The sequence below is a fragment of the Amblyraja radiata genome, unplaced genomic scaffold (assembly GCF_010909765.2).
Source record: "Amblyraja radiata isolate CabotCenter1 unplaced genomic scaffold, sAmbRad1.1.pri S43, whole genome shotgun sequence".
Taxonomy (NCBI): domain Eukaryota; kingdom Metazoa; phylum Chordata; class Chondrichthyes; order Rajiformes; family Rajidae; genus Amblyraja; species Amblyraja radiata.
Window position 1 is genome coordinate 5,338,205 of NW_022630150.1, and position 20,415 is coordinate 5,358,619.

Consider the following 20,415-nt stretch of genomic DNA (forward strand, 5'->3'; position numbering starts at 1 on the left):
TCTAGGTCTGTACGGTAGAGCAACGGTGGAGCCGCTACATCACAGCGCCGGAGACCCGAGCTCGATCCTGACTACGGGTGCTGTCAGTACGTTCTCATTGTGATCGCGCGGGGTCTCCAAAGACGTGCAGGTTTGTAGGTTGAATTGGCTTCAGTAAGTTGTAAAATTGTCCCCAGCGTGTGTGGGCCAGTGTACGGGGGGGGGATCGCTGGTCATAGAAACATAGAAATTAGGTGCAGGAGTAGGCCATTCGGCCCTTCGAGCCTGCACCGTCATTCAATATGATCATGGCTGATCATCCAACTCAGTATCCCATACCTGCCTTCTCTCCATACCCTCTGATCCCCTTAGCCACAAGGGCCACATCTAACTCCCTCTTAAACATAGCCAATGAACTGTGGCCTCGACTACCCTCTGTGGCAGAGAGTTCCACAGATTCACCACTCTCTGTGTGAAAAAAGTTCTTCTCATCTCGGTTTTAAAGGATTTCCCCCTTATCCTTAAGCTGTGACCCCTTGTCCTGGACTTCCCCGACATCGGGAGCAATCTTCCTGCATCTAGCCTGTCCAACCCCTTAAGAATTTTGTAAGTTTCTATAAGATGCCCTCTCAATCTCCTAAATTCTAGAGAGTATAAACCAAGTCTATCCAGTCTTTCTTCATAAGACAGTCCTGACATCCCAGGAATCAGTCTGGTGAACCTTCTCTGCACTCCCTCTATGGCAATAATGTCCTTCCTCATCGCAGACACGGTGGGCCGAAGGACCTGTTTCCACGCTGTATCTCTAAAGACTAAAGTCTTTTAAGAATAAGGGGTCGTCCATTTAGGACTGAGATGAGGAGAAATTTTCCACCCAGAGAGTTGTGAATCTGTGGGATTCTCTGCCGCAGACGGCAGTGGAGGCCAATTCACTGGACGTTTTCAAGAGAGAGTTGGATTTAGCTCTTAGGGTTAACGGAATCAAGGGATATGGGGATAAAGCTGGAACGGGGTACTGATTGTGGATAATCAGCCATGATCATATTGAATGGCAGTGCTAGCTGGAAGTGCCGAATGGTCTCTACTCCTGCAGCTATTGTCCATTTTTTTCTAAAGTAAAGTGGCCGGGTTCCATCGGGGTAAATACCTTGAGTATCTGGCTCAGCTTGTGGAGTTTCCTGTAGTAGCCGGTAGCAGTGTTGTCCATGATCTGTGTCACCAGTGAGCTGAACCTCTCCGCCTTCCACTCCACCCACGAATCTTCCCATTGCTTGGTGACCTCCCATGCTTGCTGAAGGAAGTCGAGATCCTGGAGAAAGAGTCGTGAGAGTCAAGAGTGTTTCATTGTCATGTGTCCCGGACAGAACAAGGATATTTTTAAGCCCCTGTCCCACTTTCCCGAGTTATTCACGAATTCTCCCGAGTTTTCCCCTTGATTCAAACTCGGAGAATTATGGTAATAGCCAGCCGTAGGTACTGGCTCGTGGACATGTTTTTGGCCCGATGGGCAGGAAACATGTTCCCGATGAGCAGGAAACATGTTCCCGATGCGCAGGAAACATGTTCCCGATGTCGGGGGAGTCCAGAACCAGGGGCCACACAGTTTAAGATTAAGGAGTAAGCCATTTAGAACGGAGACGAGGAAACACATTTCTCACAGAGAGTTGTGAGTCTGTGGAATTCTCTGCCTCAGAGGGGCGGTGGAGGCAGGTTCTCTGGATGCTTTCAAGAGAGAGCTAGATAGGGCTCTTAAAATAGCGGAGTCAGGGGATATGGGGAGAAGGCAGGAACGGGGTACTGATTGGGGATGATCAGCCATGATCACATTGAATGGCGGTGCTGGCTCGAAGGGCCGAATGGCCTCTACTCCTGCACCTATTGTCTATTGTCTATTTTCATCATGCTGAAAAAACGTCCCGACTTGCCTGATGGGACGACAGATGGCACAATGGGCTAAGTGTTCGGCTGGCAACCGGAAGGTAGCCGGTTCGAATCCCGCTTGGAGTGCATACTGTCGTTGTGTCCTTGGGCAAGACACTTCACCCACCTTTGCCTGTGTGTGAATGTGTGTGAGTGATTGGTGGTGGTCGGAGGGGCCGTAGGCGCAGATTGGCAGCCACGCTTCCGTCAGTCTGCCCCAGGGCAGCTGTGGCTACAGAAGTAGCTTACCACCACCGAGTGTGACTGAGGAGTGAATGAATAATGCGATGTAAAGCGCCTTGAGTATTAGAAAGGCGCTATATAAATCCCATCCATTATTATTATTATTGATGCCCCGAGTCTCTATGGCTGGCATTACGAGCCGCTACAATATATCCACGGACTCGCTACGGACATTCTCCGAGTTTGAATCAAGGGGAAAACTCTGGAGAATTTGTCAGTAACTTGGGAAAGTGGGACAGGACCATTACTTGCAGCAGCACAACACATAGTACACTGTAAACAATATAATAATACACCAGAAACAAGTTTGGTGTGTGTGTGTAGATACACACTCATATCTACACATATATACAAATCATACATTTATATATATATATATATATATATATATATATATACAAAAAGCTGGAGTAACTCAGTCGGACAGGAAGCATCTCTGGAGAGAAGGAATGGGTGACGTTCCAGGTCTCGACCGGGGACCCATTCCTTCTCTCCAGAGATGCTGCCTGTCCCGCTGAGTTAATCCAGCATTTTGTGTCTATCTTCACAATAATAGTCTATGTAGTTGAGAGCTTATTTGAGGTTGTCTTGTTTAAGGGAAGGATCTGTTGCTGATCCTGGACGTTACAGTGGTCAGGCTGTGTGTGGCCAGGGTGGTTGGTGTAGGTCTCTGATGATGCTGGCTCGGCTTTTTGACCAGATTCAATGGGGACTGGCAGATTAAAAGTTGGAGAGATATTTGAAGTATGCAGGGCTATGAGACGGTCCCAGCAGGGGAGGAGATCCTGTTGACAGACATCGTTCTGAGCTTTACAGTTGACAGAACAACATTTGCTTACTTTCTCCAGGGCCTGCAGCTCCTTGGACAAGGGCTGGTCAATCTTGAAGACGTTGAGGCCATTGCGGATGTTATTCTCCTCGTCCTTCAGTGAGTTGAGGTTGTTGCGTAGCTCGGCGATCAGGGCAAGGGCAGCGTCGGGGCTCATGGTGCTGCTGAAGGGAGCTGCAGAGGAAACAGAAGGCCGCCAGTCAACTCAGAATAGTGAAAGGCTTGGATAGAGTGGATGTGGAGAGGATGTTTCCACTAGTGGGAGAGTCTAGGACCAGAGGGCACAGCCTCAGAATTAAACATTTATTCTATGTTATGACTGCAGGCTAAACCATTTCGTTGCACTGAAAAGTGCAATGACAATAAATTGAATCAAAATCAAATCAAATCAAAGGACGTTCCTTTAGGAAGGAGATCCCTTTGTGGCTAAAGGGATCAGGGGGTATGGAGAGATCCTGATGGGATTCTGAGTTGGATGATCAGCCATGATCATATCGAATGGCGGTGCAGGCTCGAAGGGCCGAATGGCCTCTACTCCTGCACCTATTGTCTATGTTTCTATGTTTCTATGAGATGAGAAGGAATTTCTTCAGTCAGAGGGTGGTGAATCTGTGGAATTCTTTGTGGTGGCCAAGTCAATGGATATTTTTAAGGCAGAGATAGATAGAATCTTGATTAGTATAGGTGTCGGGGGTTATGGGGAGAAGGCAGGAGAATGGGGTTAGGTGGGAGAGATAGATCTGCCATTGACGGCCTCTGAAGAAGGGTGTTGACCCGTAACGTCACCCAAGCCTGTCCCGCTGAGTTACTCCACCATTTTGTGGGGCTGGTGATCGCTGCCTACCTCTGTTGGAAAATTCTTCAATGGCCGATTGTGTCTTCTTCTTCATTTCTTCGGCCGAGTGGATGAGGCCGGTCCGGAACTTCTCCTTGCTCTTCTTCAGCATGGTCTCGCTGTCGATGAGTATTTGTTGGAAGTTCATCCATTCGCCATTCAAGGACTCTAAATGGAACTGGACCTGCGACAATAGAGAGGAGTGGGGGTTAGGGGAGAAGGGTGTGAGGGGCGAGGGGGGGCTAAGGTGCAGATGCCTTCTCCTCGTGGCCTGAGGGAACACTTACGCTTTCCTCTATCTGGAACTCGTATTTCTCCAAGATGCTGAACTGGTCGTGGATGGGCGGAATGCGTGCCTCGGTCTTCGGGAGTTCCGTTTGAAGAGACTCCAGCAGCTGCATTCCAGCGCTCAGCTCCTCCAAATTCTGCGGGACACGGCTGATCCTGAGAGATGGGAGTGGGGGAGGGGGGGGATCGGGTCGGTGTGGAGAGAGTGCACGTTACGGCAGCAAGCCCAATCTTCAGCACGCCACTCAATACCCTTGATCTTACAGAAGCATAACATCCTTAAAGGATTGGACCAGCAGACGAGGGCATTCGATCCAATTTGTGATCCCAGCTACAAAGACAGATGTGTTACAGCAATTCGTTCTTCCCCCGCACACACAATTAAAGCATGGAATAATCTCCACCCAACTATAGTTACCCAACCAGATGCAACTACATTTAAAGTAGCTCTTTCTTCCCAATAACCCTTTCTGGCTTAAGCCCTCCCTTCACCACCTCCACAGTTTAAATTCCATTTGGAATATTTTGGAGGACCAAGAAACCAAGAACCAAGAAGAGGCAGGAATCATGTTCCCCATGTTGGGGGAGTCCAGAACCATGGGTCTCGTAGCGGCTCGAACGAGTAAAAAGTTTAACAAGTCACAAACGCCACAAGTTTACTGGATTTCCCGAGTACCTCCCGTTACTTGTACGAGCCGCTACGGGACATTCACCAACTCCGACGGACCCGCTACGGACATTCTCCGAGGTCGAATCAGGGGAAAACTCGTGAGAACTCTTGAATTACCTCGTTCAGTGGGACAGGGGCTTAATGAGACGGAACTGGTTGAAGTTGCTCCAGCATTTTGTGTCTACTTTTGTATGCTCTCCCTGTGACTTTAACAGAGGTGGGGGTGAAAGTTTAAGGAAGGAACTGGTAGCTGTGAGCATGGCAGTGATACCTGGGCATGGCCTACTCACTTTATTTTATTGTCATTGAGGAACTCGAGCAGGTCCATCAGCATGTTGCTTGCCATCTCGCTCAGCAAGGTGGTGAATTTGTTCTGCCACTCGTTGCAATGCTGAACGAGGGAGAACTTGAGCGGAGAGCAGTCGAGGAGCACAAACTGAATCTGCACGACCGTCTCCTCCTTCTGCACGTTGTTTGCCACTTCCGTGTAACTGCAACGAAGGAGCAACGTTGAATTAACCAACAAACGAAGGAATGAATGAATGAATGAAGTCGGCCGACTTGGGGGTTACTGACCATCCCGCGGTCCAGGTTTAAGCCCAGGGGCGACCGTGCCTTTGCAGTTGCAGCCCCTAGACTGTGGAACAGCATCCACCTTCCCATCAGAACTGCCCCCTCCATCCACTCTTTTAAGTTGAGACTTAAAACCTATTTTTACTCACAAGCCTTTCTTGAGGTCCTCTGAGGGAGCACTGTGTGTATGTATGTATTTATGTATGTATTGTTAGATCTATGTACCACTGTATGTAGAATGTTAGTACCTGCACCGGTGTGAAGCACTTTGGTCAACGAGAGTTGTTTTTAAATGTGCTATAGAAATAAAATGGACTTGAATGAGTGAGTGAATGAGTGAGTGAGTGAGTGAGTGAGTGAGTGGGTGGGTGGGCGAGTGAGTGAGTGAGTGAGTGAGTGAGTGAGTGAGTGAGTGAGTGGGTGGGTGGGTGGGTGAGTGAGTGAGTGAGTGAGTGAGTGAGTGAGTGAGTGAGTGGGTGAGTGAGTGGGTGGGTGAGTGAGTGAGTGAGTGAGTGAGTGAGTGAGTGAGTGAGTGGGTGAGTGGGTGGGTGAGTGAGTGAGTGAGTGAGTGAGTGAGTGGGTGAGTGAGTGGGTGGGTGAGTGGGTGAGTGAGTGAGTGAGTGAGTGAGTGAGTGGGTGGTGGTGGGTGGGTGGGTGAGTTGCGTGCGTGCAGTGCGTGCAGTGCGTGAGTGATTGGTGGGTGGGTGGGTGCGTTCGTGCGTGCGTGCGTGCGTGAGTGCTGCGTGAGTGTGGGGGTGGGTGGGGGAGTGAGTGAGTGCGAGGAGGGCTGTTCGTGGGTGGGTGGGGGGGTGGGGTGAGTGAGTGCTTGAGTGAGTGAGCGTGAGGGAGTGAGTGTGAGTGAGTGAGTGAGTGAGTGAGTGAGTGGTGAGGAGCGGGTGAGTGAATGAGTGACGATTGTTGCGGGGTGGGTGGGTGGTGGAGTGAGGTTGAGTGAGTGAGTGCGTGAGTGAGTGAGTGAGTGAGGGTGAGTGAGTGAGTGAGTGAGTGAGTGAGTGACTGAGTGAGTGAGTGAGTGCAGTGAGTGAGTGAGGTGAGTGATTGAGTGGCGTGAGTGAGTGTGAGTGAGTGAGTGAGTGGTGCGAGCGGGTGAGTGAATGAGTGCGTATGAGTGAGTGGTGAGTGAGTGAGTGAGTGAGTGAGTGAGTGAATGAATGAATGATGAGTGAGCGTGAGTGAGTGAGTGAGTGAGTGAGTGGGTTGAGTGAGTGAGGTGAGTGCGTGAAGTGAGTGTGTTGAGTGAGTGAGTGAGTGCGTGAGTGAGTGCGTGCGTGGTGCGTGAGTGAGTGAGTGCGTGAGTGTTGCGTGTGAGTGAGTCGTGCAGTGAGTGAGTGAGTTTGTGCGTGCGTGCGTGCGTGCGTGCGTGCGTGAGTGCGTGCGTGCGTGCGTGCGTAGTCGTGCGTGAGTGAGTGGAGTGAGTGAGTGAGTGAGTGAGTGAGTGAGTGAGTGAGTGAGTGAGTGAGTGAGTGAGTGAATGAATGAGTGAGTGAGTGAGTGAGTGAGTGAGTGAGTGAGTGAGTGAATGAATGAGTGAGTGAGTGAGTGAGTGAGTGAGTGAGTGAGTGAGTGAGTGAGTGAGTGAGTGAGTGAATGAATGAATGAATGAATGAATGAATGAATGAATGAATGAGTGAGTGAGTGAGTGAATGAATACTTTATTGTTACATGTGACAAGTCACAGTGAGACGCCCAAGGTATACAAATAGTCACCACATAAAGGGTACTGACAAAGTTACAAAGCACACTAGGCCAGGTCCACCGTTTTTCACCCCCTTCCTTCCCCCACGCCTGGCCCTCCTTTGTTCTCCCCCCTCACTGTGGTCCCCCCTCGCTCCAGGTTCATCTTTCTTCTTCCCCTCCATTCCACACCCCAGAGGGTGGGCGGTGAATCTGTGGGATTTGTTGCCACAGACGGCTGTGGAGGTCAAGTCAATGGATACATTTAAGGCAGAGATAGATTCTTGATTAGTGCGGGTGTCAGGGGTTACGGGGAGAAGGCAGGAGAATGGGGTTAGGGGGGAGAGATAGATCAGCCACGATTGAATGGCGGGAGTAGACTTGATGGGCCGAATGGCCTAATTCCGCTCCTATCACTTATGACCTTATGAAATACATTTTGTGGCAAACCGTCTGACCGAGCAATGTCAGCATCGAAGGACGAGACGGCGGGCTTGAGTCGCTGGTAACGGCGGATGAAGGAATCTTTGTTGATCTCCCAGATCTCGCGATATGTATCCCAGGTCTTCAAGTAGTTCTGAAGGTTTGAAGCGTTGGTTGTCATGCCGTTACTGATCTGCATCTGGATCTTCTTGATCTCCTCATCGCCCTCTGCGTGGACACAATGCCTTAGATTTTATCCACAACCACCTGTTTGTTTTGCCCCTTTACCAGTTTTTAAACCCTCAAGAATCGACACACCTATTAAAATTCCCCTATAAAATTGCAACAGAAAAATTCAAGTATAAATCATTATTTAATGCTAACTTCATGCCTTTATTAACTAAATTGAATGCGCTGATTAAATTCTGGAAAACACTGCCCTTGTCCTTAATAGGTAGAATAAATGCTATAAAAATGATCTTTTTACCACAAATATTATACCTATTTCAATCAATACCATTATACAGACCAAATAAATTCTTTAGAGACAGGTTTTAAGGAGTGTCATAGTCATAAAGTCTTACAGCCCAAAGGTCAAACACACCCAGGTCAACCAAGATGCCCCATCTACACTAGGCCCACCTGCCCACCCGCGTTTGGTCCACATCTCTCTAAACCTAACCAAATACCCATCTCCCCCACTCTACAAACACATTTTGACCCAGACTCACTCATTCATTTGTTCTATATCACTGTCCATATCTCTCTTCCCCCTAACTCTCAGTCTGAAGAAGGGTTTCGACCAGTAACGTCACCTATTCCTTCTCGCCAGAGATGCTGTCTGAGCCGCTGAGTTACTCCAGCTTTTTGTGTCTATCTTCAGTTTAAACCAGCACCTGCAGTTCCTTCCTACATATTTTGTCTGTTCCACTGTGAAATCTCCTCAAGGTGTGCTTACTTTGAAGTTCTCCTCCTCTCGCTAATGAGAGCTCTGCAACTTTAATTTCATGTTTCATGTATTTTGTGCTTTATGGTCGTTGCCAGATTAATTACCCTCCTGGGATAAATAAAGTTCTATTGTATTGTATCGTATGGTGTCATATCGTGGGGGACCCACGGTGCTGGGATGTGGGAAGTCACTCAGCTGAACTTACCAATGTTGAGAACGATGGCTTGCAGAGTTGATTTCCTCCGGGTTAGTAACTCTGGGATACGCTTGAAGATGGAGAGGGTGGCCTTCACCTGACTGCTAATGTTGTTGACAATACTGGCAAGCTTAGATAGTGTGGGTGAGAACTCCACCTGAAAGATAGTCGGTGGCAGGACATGAGGAACTGAGCAACGGTCCCAGCCCGACCATCGCCAAAACACAAACATAGAAACATAGAAAATAGGTGCAGGAGTAGAGGCCATTCAGCCCTTCGAGCCTGCACCGCCATTCAATATGATCATGGCTGATCATCCAACTCAGTATCCCGTACCTGCCTTCTCTCCATACCCCCTGATCCCTTTAGCCACAAGGGCCACATCTAACTCCCTCTTAAATATAGCCAATGAACTGTGGCCTCAACTACTTTCTGTGGTAGAGAATTCCACAGATTCACCACTCTCTGTGTACATGCACAGGTGTTCCCATGACAGGTGTTCCCATGACAGGTGTTGCAATGACAGGTGTTGCAATGACAGGTGTTCCCATGACAGGTGTACCCATGACAGGTGTTCACATGCACAGGTGTACCCATGCACAGGTGTTCCCATGCACAGGTGTACCCATGCACAGGTGTTCCCATGACAGGTGTTGCAATGACAGGTGTTCCCATGCACAGGTGTTCCCATGCACAGGTGTACCCATGCACAGGTGTTCCCATGCACAGGTGTACCCATGCACAGGTGTACCCATGCACAGGTGTTCCCATGACAGGTGTTGCAATGACAGGTGTACCCATGCACAGGTGTTCCCATGGCAGGTGTTCCCATGCACAGGTGTTCCCATGACAGGTGTACCCATGCACAGGTGTACCCATGACAGGTGTGCCCATGCACAGGTGTTCCCATGACAGGTGTTCCCATGACAGGTGTACCCATGCACAGGTGTACCCATGACAGGTGTGCCCATGCACAGGTGTTCCCATGACAGGTGTTCCCATGACAGGTGTTCCCATGCACAGGTGTTCCCATGCACAGGTGTACCCATGACAGGTGTTCCCATGCACAGGTGTTCCCATGCACAGGTGTACCCATGCACAGGTGTACCCATGACAGGTGTTCCCATGACAGGTGTTCCCATGCACAGGTGTACCCATGCACAGGTGTACCCATGACAGGTGTGCCCATGCACAGGTGTTCCCATGACAGGTGTACCCATGACAGGTGTTCCCATGCACAGGTGTTCCCATGCACAGGTGTTCCCATGCACAGGTGTTCCCATGCACAGGTGTTGCAATGGCAGGTGTACCCATGACAGGTGTACCCATGACAGGTGGTCCCATGACATGTGTGTTAATGACAGGTGTTGCAATGGCAGGTGTACCCATGACAGGTGTTGCAATGAGCTGTGGGACTTACCTTTCCTGGCATGTCATCCTGGAGAACCACCATCACCCTGAAGAGCGCATTGGGTGTGGATTTGGGATCACCATTGATGGCCTTGGACAGTTCCAGCAGGGACCGTTTAATGTTTAGTCTGAAGCCTTCCTCCACCAAACGGTCCACTTTCTTGGCATAATTTAACCAATGATGCTGCACCTGAAAGCGTGACAAACTACGATCAGCGGACAGAAAACATCTCAACGCTGAACACCTTCACTCCGCCCGCCTGATCTCCCGCCCCCCCACTCCCCGACGCCCACATCATTCCGAAGAAGGGTCTCCACCCGAAACGTCACCTATTCCTTTTCTCCACAGATGTTGTCTGACCCGCTGAGTTACTCCAGCTTTTTGAGTCTATCAACGTCCAAGCTCACTGAATTAACAAGGCTGGCTTTCAGAAGGAAATGTGATAGAGGAGGGACTGTGGGGAAACAAGAGACGGTGTAGGATGTAGATGGGGCATGTTGGTCAGTGTGGGCAAGTTGGGCCAAAGGGTCTGTTTCCGTGCTGTAATGGCCCTGTCCCACGGTACGAGTTCATTCCAAGAGCTCTCCTGAGTTTTCCCTGATTTGAACTCGGAGATTTACGGGTAATGGCCGCTCGTCGGTACACGGGGCTCTCGTGGACATTTTTTCAACATGTTGAAAAATCTTCACGAGTCTTCCCGAGCTTACCTGCCGTTATCAGTATCAGTATATCTTTATTGTCATTTCCTGAGTACTCACATACCCAGAGGAAACAAAAAAACGTTGCTCAACCAGTGTCCATTCAGTGTGCAGTACAAATAACAACAAATAACTAGAAATAAAAAACATATATCATGAACAAATTAAATTAAACACTCTACTCTCTACTAAACATCAACAGGCGTTCCGATCGACAGCTGCTGCAGCGTGTCCAGGTTGGTGGTTGGTGCGCGATACTTTGGCAGGGGGCTAAGTCCGTTTATCAGTCTTATAGCCTGCGGGAAGAAGCTGAGGAGCATCCTGCTGGTTTTGCAGCTAATGCTCCTGTACCTCTTCCCAGATGGCAGGATGGAGAATATGTGATGCGATGGGTGGTAGGGGTCTTTGATGATGGAGATGGCTCTGTTGATACATCTCTTCCTGTATATATCCAGCAAGAAAGGGAGTGGAGCAGCGAGTCTTCCCGAGTACCTGCCGTTAGCGGTACGAGCCGCTAAGAGACGTCCCCGAGCTCCGACGTACCCGCTACGTTCATTCTCCGAGCTTCCCACGAGTTTGATTTTTTTTTAAACTCGGGAGAGCTGTTGGAATGAACTCGTATGGTGGGACAGGGCTATTATCCATGTATAGTATGATTTGTGTAGGAAGGAAGTGCAGATGCTGGTTTAAACGGAAGATAGACACAAAATATTATCGGTCCATCGTAGCAGAAGGAAGGACAGGGGGGTAGTCACCTCAGATCCATCGCCCTTGAAGACAAGGTAGGTTTGCCGCATAATGGTCACGATTTCCTTGTGTGACTTTAACAGCTTTGACTGGATGTGCTCCTGGTGGGACTTCTGAGCTTCTCGGAAATCCTTGTCGCTGTAGGTGCGTTTGCCGTCGATGTGCACCAGCAGCATCTCGCTCATTTGGAAGGTAAACTGTTGGATCTGCAGACTGGAGGCCTTGTACTCGTCGATGGTCAGCTGCAGCTGTTGGAGAACGCACGTAAACCACCGGCCGTTACTCAGCACGCGCAAGAAGGAACTGCAGACCCTGGTTTAAACAGAAGATAGACACAAAAAGCCGGAGTAACTCTGCGGGACAGGCAGCGTCTCTGGAGACACCCATCCCTTCTCTCCAGAGATACTGCCTGAGTTACTCCAGCCTTTTGTGTCCATTTGCCGTTGCTGAATAGACTAACAATCTCAGGTCGACACGGTGGCGCAGCGGTAGTGGCACCGGAGACGCTGGTTCGATCCCAACTACGGGTGCTGTCTGTGCGGAGTTTGTACGTTCTCCCTGTGACCACGTGGGTTTCCTGAAGTCTCAACAGGATTCATTAGAAACATAGAAACATAGACAATAGGTGCAGGAGTAGAGGCCATTCGGCCCTTCGAGCCTGCACCGCCATTCAATATGATCATGGCTGATCATCCAACTCAGTATCCTGTACCTGCCTTCTCTCCATACCCCCTGACCCTGTACCTGCCTTCTCTCCATACCCCCTCATCAAAGACCCACACCATCCTGGCCACACACTCATCTCCCTGCTACCTTCAGGTAGAAGGTACAGGAGCCTGAAGACTGCAACAACCAGGTTCAGGAATAGCTACTTCCCCTCAGCCATCAGGCTATTAAACCTGGCTCGGACAAAACTCTGATTATTAGCAACCACTTTCTGTTATTTGCGCTACCAGTTTATTTATTCATGTGTGTATATATTTATATCATGGTATATGGACACATTTATCTGTTTTGTAGTAAATGCCTACTATTTTCTGTGTGCTTAAGCAAAGCAAGAATTTAATTGTCCTATACAGGGACACATGACAATAAACTCACTTGAACTTGATCCCTTTAGCCACAAGGGCCACATCTAACTCCCTCTTAAATGAACTGGCCTCAACTACCTTCTGTGGCAGAGAGTTCCACAGATTCACCACTCTCTGTGCGAAAAATGTTTTTCTCATCTCGGTCCTAAAGGATTTCCCCCTTATCCTTAAACTGTGTGTGGCCCCTTGTTCTGGACTTCCCCAACATCGGGAACAATCTTCCTGCATCTAGCCTGTCCAACCCCTTAAGAATTTTGTAAGTTTCTCTAAGATCCCCCCTCAATCTTCTAGATTCTAGCGAGTACAAGCCGAGTCTATCCAGTGGATATCTCATCTGGTGTTTGTGGAACTTATCGCAACTTTTAGTTTAGAGATCCAGCTGACCAGCGATCGCCCGGACACGAGATCTTGACCACAAGCCAGGGACAATTAACCTATAATCCTGCACGCCTTTGGAATGTGGGAGGAAACCGGAGCACCCGGAGAAAACACACGCGCTCACAGGGAGTATGTGCAAACTCCGCGCAAACAGCACCCGCGGTCAGGATCAAACCCGGGTCTGTGGCGCTGTGAGGCAACAATTCTACCGCTGTGCCTCCGTGTCACCCTGTCAAGGCCATTGTCAGCGTGCTACACTTTCAGGCATCCAGTATTGAGGGAGGGAGGGAGGGAGGGAGTGGAAGTACCGAGGGAGGGAGCGTTATTGTGCAGGGAATGCCATTTCAAGATGAGTTGATGCACTGATATCCTCGCAGGTGGAATGAGAATGGCAGGAGGATAATGAACTCTTCACCAAAGGTAGACAAAAAATGCTGGAGAAACTCAGTGGGTGAGGCAGCATTCCAGAACAAGGGGTCACACAGTTTAAGGATAAGGGGAAAATCTTTTAGGACCGAGATGAGGAAAACATTTTTCACACAGAGAGTGGTGAATCTGTGGAATTCTCTGCCACAGAAGGTAGTTGAGGCCACAGTTCATTGGCTATATTTAAGAGGGAGTTAGATGTGGCCCTTGTGGCTAAAGGGATCAGGGGGTATGGAGAGAAGACAGGTACTGGATACTGAGTTGGATGATCAGCCATGATCATATTGAATGGCGAATGGTGCAGGCTCGAAGGGCCGAATGGCCTACTCCTGCACCTAATTTCTATATTTCTATGTATGGAGCGACGTTTCGGGTCGAGACCCTTCTTCAGACTCTTCGAGTCGAAGAACCAAAGCGTCACCCTTTCCCTTCGCTCCATAGATGCTGCCTCACCCGCTGAGTTTCTCCAGCACTTTTTGTCCACCTTTGATTTTCCAGCATCTGCAGTTCCTTCACCAATGTCAGATCATCTGGCCAGATCATGAGACAGATCCTCTGGCCATTCCTACACTGCTGTTCCCGGGAGCTTGCTGTGCTGTGCTGTGCTGTGCCTGCCTAGCAAGGCTAGCGTGCTTCCTGCATTACTGCTACAGGGGCTACACCAGCAAACAAATGCTTCATTGGCTGCCATGCCCTGTGGAGGGAGCATCCTGAGGGGATACAGAATGCAGCTGAAACGCATGATCTTTATTTCTTTATGAGCTAAAGTGACAGCGACTCACTGCCGCGGGCTTCTGGTGACCTGATAAATCACACGCCGCCTTTATTGCAACAGAATTTCAAGACCTTTTACTGGAGTTTTGGGAATTGCGTTCTGAAATTGGACGGCAATGGAGCCCATGCGGCCTCCACCTCGGCAGCTCGGAGCTGTTACAATTCACATAAAACACAGCCCTCCCTGGGTTTACAGTGACCCGGCACATTAAAGGGATATTATTATTACAGTGTGGGATTGGCAGGATCGCAGTCCGCAATTCCTTCCATCTCTCATGGAGTGTGTCGGGGATAACGTTTCACAAGGTACTCGATGAACTCAATCCGTATTCTGTTCATTCTCATCGCTGCTCACGGTCAGGCTCATTATAGATGCTCCCATCTACTCTGCCTCTATCACAGAATCTACTCCCCATCCCCACTCTAATGTCTTTAAGAAGGAACTGCAGATGCTGGAAAATCGAAGGTACACAAAAGTGCTGGAGAAACTCAGCAGGTGCAGCAGCATCTATGGAGCGAAGGAAATAGGCAACGTTTCGGGCCGAAACACAAAGGAAATAGGCAACGTTTCGGGCCGAAACACAAAGGAAATAGGCAACGTTTTGGGTCGAAACACAAAGGAAATAGGCAACGTTTCGGGCCGAAACACAAAGGAAATAGGCAACGTTTCGGGCCGAAACACAAAGGAAATAGGCAACGTTTCGGGCCGAAACACAAAGGAAATAGGCAACGTTTCGGGCCGAAACACAAAGGAAATAGGCAACGTTTCGGGCCGAAACACAAAGGAAATAGGCAACGTTTCGGGCCGAAACACAAAGGAAATAGGCAACGTTTCGGGCCGAAACACAAAGGAAATAGGCAACGTTTTGGGTCGAAACACAAAGGAAATAGGCAACGTTTTGGGTCGAAACCTGCTGCCTCCGTCCTCTCATCGTTGCTTTCCAAATGTTCCCTGCAAAGATTGCCTTTCACGCTCCTGCCCATAGCAAAGATTTCCCCAGTGATTCCCTGGAAATGTCTCATATTCCAGGGACCTTCAGTAAATAGACACCCAGGACTGACTCCCCCCTCCTCAATATTTGCCCATCCCAAATCCTGGTGTTTCCACTCTTCACTTTAACCTCATGTTTCATGTGTCTGTGTTGTGTTTTGTGACTGTTGTCCCTGCTATCGTATCGTGTCGTACCTGTCTGGCGTACATCCGACAGTCATCAATGAAGTAACTGGACAGAGTTCTCGACGCCCACTGAAGCTTGGACAGGCCTGGGGAAATCTTCTTGTCCAAGAATTTGATTCTGTCTCTGAAGAGATTCCTTTGTTCTTTCGTTAACTCATCGAGGATGCTAAAAACCAGAGAACATACACATTATTCTGAGACACGGGCTTTCTTTCCTGTGCCTGCACTGTTCTCACCTCCCGAGCAAGAGGCATTGCAAGTTGGCAAACCCTGAACTCATCATTCACAGGGGGGGAACCGCATTGAAACTTGCCGAGTAGTGAAAGTCCTGGATAGAGTGGATGTGGAGAGGATGTTTCCACTAGTGGGAGAGTCGAGGACCAGAGGCCACAGCCTCAGAATTAAAGGACGGTCCTTTAGGAAGGAGATGAGAAGGAAATTCTTTAGTCAGAGGGTGGTGAATCTGCGGAATTCCTTGGCACAAATGGTCGTGGAGGCCAAGTCAATGGATATTTTAAAGGCAGAGATAGATAGATTCTTGATTTGTGGGGGTGTCAGGGTTTATGGGGAGAAGGCAGGGGAATGGGGTTAGGAGGGTGAGATAGATCAGCCATGATTGAATGGAGGAGTAGATGCGCCGAATGGCCTAATTCTGCTCCTAGAACTCATGAACTAGTGAACTCGAGGGTCCTCCACCTGAAGCAATAAATCTGTTCCACGGATGCTCCTTGTGTGGGCGTATATTCTTTGCATTCACCACTTTTCACACCAAAGAGCAAACTGCTTGGATCTTCATCTCCATAGGATCCGTGGCAGTTTGCCGCATGTAGATTGTCCACGACATCTTTCGCTGCATGCAGTTCGCTGCATGCAGATTGTCCACGACAAGTTCATACGTGATCGGAGCAGAATGAGGCCACTTCAGCCCATCAAGTCTATTTTGTGAAGGTGACCACACTTCAGAAGGAAACCTTACACAAGTGGAGGAAGGAAGTGCAGATGCTGGTTTTACAGACAGACAGACAGACACAAAGTGCTGGAGTGCTGGAGTAACTCAGCGGGTCAGGCTGCATCACCGGAGAAAAGGAATAGGTGATGTCTGGGGTCAGAACACTCCTTCAGAATTCTGAAGGATATTCTTTTTCTCCAGAGATGCTGCCTGACCCGCCGAGTTACTCCAGCATTTTGTGTCTGGCCCTAACAATGTTACAAGTACAAGAGGAATCTAAAACGGATTGAAAAGTGATGGCAAACCAGCATCACAACCACAAATGCCAGGGGGCACTTTGGTAAGAAAAAAGGGGTCGGCCATTTAGGACTGAGATGAGGAGGAACGTTCTCACCCAGAGAGTTGTGAATCTGTGGAATTCTCTGCCACAGAAGGCAGCGGAGGCCAATTCACCGGAGTTAGATTCAGCTCTTGGGGCTAACGGAATCAAGGGATATAATAATAATAATGGATGGGATTTATATAGCGCCTTTCTAATACTCAAGGCGCTTTACATCGCATTATTCATTCACTCCTCAGTCACACTCGGTGGTGGTAAGCTACTTCTGTAGCCACAGCTGCCCTGGGGCAGACTGACGGAAGCGTGGCTGCCAATCTGCGCCTACGGCCCCTCCGACCACCACCAATCACTCACACACATTCACACACATTCACACACATTCACACACAGGCAAAGGTGGGTGAAGTGTCTTGCCCAAGGACACAACGACAGTATGCACTCCAAGCGGGATTCGAACCGGCTACCTTCCGGTTGCCAGCCGAACACTTAGCCCATTGTGCCATCTGTCGTCCCGGATATGGGGAGAAGGCAGGAACGGGCCGATTGTCCATGTTTCTATGATTCAAGTGGGAATGTGGAGTGTGTAAGCATCTGCTCTGACCTGTTGTAATCACGCACAACCAGGAGGACACTCTCACGCAGCTTCCTGAGGTCTTCTCTCCGCTGGTAGATCTCCATCACATAGTGAGGTATCTCAAAGAGTAGGCGGTCCCAATAATGGATTTCATCAAACAACTCCAGCAGATACCTGCAAGACAACAGACACAGGAGTAACAGAACTGGCACAACTATCTGATGAATTATATCTATGAATTATATGATTTATACCACAGGCATCACGGTGTGGTATGGAAACACCACACAGATAGAGAGGAAGGCTCTGCAAAGAGTCATAAAGACTGCTGAGAGGATCATCAGAACTGAACTCCCCTCCATGGACACAATCTACACACAGCGCTGTCAAAAAAGAGCAGGGAGAATCATTAGAGACACACTACATCCAGCTCACTCCCTGCTCAAACACAAAAACTGCACATACAACCTCAGGCACAGACGAGCGGACAGTATCGCCACAAACAGAACACGCTTTTTTAAGAGCTTCTTCCCTGCAACAGTGAGACTCTTGGCCAAAACACAACAAAATGAACTGATGTCCTGATATAGTGTTTGTGCAAGCTACAATGCTCTATGTGTCTCCTGTGTGTCTTTTTTTTTTTTTTAATTTTTAATTTTAATTTTTTAACGTAACTTGACTCTCTGAATAGCCGCACAAGAGTTCCTATGTGTGTAAGCACAAATGGTAAATAAAGTTTTTTGACCACTTTGACCACTTTATCTGTGTTGCTACAGGCTGGCTTGGGCAATGTTGGGGAGAATACATTGGCACCAGGTGACACAAAGTGTTGGGGTAACTAGGGGCAGCACAGCGGTGGAGTTGCTGCCTCACAGCGCCAGAGACACGGGTTCAATCCTGACCACAGGTGCGCAGTTTTCTCCGGATGCTCCCGTTTCCTCCCACATCCCATTTGCAGGTTAATTGGCTTCTGTAAATTGTTCCTAGTGAGTAGGATGGAACTAGTGTGAATGGGGTGATCGTCGGTGGGCCAGGATGTGGTGGGCCGAAAGGTCTGTTTCCATTCTGTGTCTCTAAATTAAAACTAAATGCTGTTGTAGTTCCTGCCTCAACTACTTCCTCTGACACCCACCTCCCCCTGGGTCACAAGGGATTTAAGACAGTGCTGATTTACAATGCCATCCTGCAGCTTTATGAGCAGATGCAATCGTTTTGCTTCCAGTCTTCCCTGGGTTTAGTGTAGTTTAGCACCGACCAGCGATCCCCGCAAATTAACACAAGCTAGGGACAATTCTACATTTGCACCAAGCCAATTAACCTGCAAACCCGTACGTCTTTGGAGTGTGGGAGGAAATGGAAGATCTCGGGGAAACCCCATGCAGGTCACGGGGAGAATGTACAGGATGTACAGGATGGAACCCGGGTCTCGGGTGCTGTGAGGCAGCAGCACTACCCGCAGTGCCACGGGTTGGCAGAACTCACATGTCAAAGTTGACGCTGAGCCGGTAACTATCGTCGTTGCTACGGATCATCAGAGGTCTCTCCAGCCGCCTTATGCTGTCCCTGTCCACGTTCACAGTCCATTCAGTGAAGACTTTACGCACAAACTCATCCAGCGATTGCTCCAGGGACAGGTGGAACGCTATTGACTCATCCCCCAATCCAATTTGGGGCAGGAATGTGGCTTGGGTCAGAAACTGTGGACAGCAAAGCAGAGGTTAGCATGGGTCATTCCTCAATGGACTCTTTAATACCTCTAAGGGCCTGTCCCACTTACGCAATGTTTTCGGTGACTTGCCGGCACCCGTCATAGTCGCAGCAGGTCTCCGAAAATGTTCAACATGTTGAAAATCCAGCGGCGACCAGAACAAGGTACAACTCTTTGGGTGACTACTCATGGCCATACAGGCGTCACCCTGCGACATGTCGTGAGTAGTCGCCCAGTGAGTTGTACATTGTCCATGGTGTGAGTTGGATTAATGTGTGGGGATCGCAGGTCAGTGCAGATGGGTCAGTGTTGCCGCTGTATCTCTACACTGGTGTAACACAGTGGGTCAGTGTTGGTGCTGTATCTCTACACTGGTGTGTAGTGGGTCAGTGTTGGTGCTGTATCTCTACACTGGTGTAACACAGTGGGTCAGTGTTGATGTTGTATATCTACACTGGTGTGTAGTGGGTCAGTGTTGATGTTGTATCTCTACACTGGTGTGTAGTGGGCCAGTGTTGGTGCTGTATCTCTACACTGGTGTGTAGTGGGTCAGTGTTGGTGTTGTATCTCTACACTGGTGTGTAGTGGGTCAGTGTTGCTGCTGTATCTCTACACTGGTGTAACACAGTGGGTCAGTGTTGCTGCTGTATCTCTACACTGGTGTAACACAGTGGGTCAGTGTTGCTGCTGTATCTCTACACTGGTGTAACACAGTGGGTCAGTGTTGGTGCTGTATCTCTACACTGGTGTAACACAGTGGGTCAGTGTTGGTGCTGTATATCTACACTGGTGTGTAGTGGGTCAGTGTTGCTGCTGTATCTCTACACTGGTGTAACACAGTGGGTCAGTGTTGGTGCTGTATCTCTACACTAGTGTAACACAGTGGGTCAGTGTTGCTGCTGTATCTCTACACTGGTGTGTAGTGGGTCAGTGTTGGTGCTGTATCTCTACACTGGTGTGTAGTGGGTCAGTGTTGGTGCTGTATCTCTACACTGGTGTAACACAGTGGGTCAGTGTTGGTGCTGTATCTCTACACTGGTGTAACACAGTGGGTCAGTGTTGGTGCTGTATCTCTACACTAGTGTAACACAGTGGGTCAGTGTTGGTGCTGTATCTCTACACTGGTGTAACACAGTGGGTCAGTGTTGGTGCTGTATCTCTACACTGGTGTGTAGTGGGTCAGTGTTGGTGCTGTATCTCTACACTGGTGTAACACAGTGGGTCAGTGTTGCCACTGTATCTCTACACTGGTGTAACACAGTGGGCCAGTGTTGGTGCTGTATCTCTACACTGGTGTAACACAGTGGGTCAGTGTTGCCACTGTATCTCTACACTGGTGTAACACAGTGGGTCAGTGTTGGTGCTGTATCTCTACACTGGTGTGTAGTGGGTCAGTGTTGGTGCTGTATATCTACACTGGTGTAACACAGTGGGTCAGTGTTGCCACTGTATCTCTACACTGGTGTAACACAGTGGGTCAGTGTTGGTGCTGTATATCTACACTGGTGTAACACAGTGGGTCAGTGTTGCCACTGTATCTCT

General features: G+C 49.1%; 1 protein-coding gene across 1 annotated transcript in view; it reads right to left on the bottom strand.

Annotated features, from left to right (window-relative positions):
• The window catches only part of dnah2 (dynein axonemal heavy chain 2), a 121,087-nt gene that overhangs the window by 77,583 nt on the left and 23,089 nt on the right, over positions 1 to 20,415 (bottom strand). Inside the window, exons 13-24 of the mRNA XM_033016320.1 lie at positions 18,648 to 18,862; positions 17,193 to 17,339; positions 15,312 to 15,468; positions 11,465 to 11,704; positions 10,021 to 10,200; positions 8,610 to 8,757; positions 7,491 to 7,683; positions 5,055 to 5,255; positions 4,094 to 4,250; positions 3,816 to 3,990; positions 2,982 to 3,145; positions 1,127 to 1,288 (exon numbers count right to left, since the gene is read on the bottom strand). Of these exons, the coding sequence (XP_032872211.1) occupies positions 1,127 to 1,288; positions 2,982 to 3,145; positions 3,816 to 3,990; positions 4,094 to 4,250; positions 5,055 to 5,255; positions 7,491 to 7,683; positions 8,610 to 8,757; positions 10,021 to 10,200; positions 11,465 to 11,704; positions 15,312 to 15,468; positions 17,193 to 17,339; positions 18,648 to 18,862 (2,139 nt within the window). The remainder of the gene's footprint in view (positions 1 to 1,126; positions 1,289 to 2,981; positions 3,146 to 3,815; positions 3,991 to 4,093; positions 4,251 to 5,054; positions 5,256 to 7,490; positions 7,684 to 8,609; positions 8,758 to 10,020; positions 10,201 to 11,464; positions 11,705 to 15,311; positions 15,469 to 17,192; positions 17,340 to 18,647; positions 18,863 to 20,415) is intronic.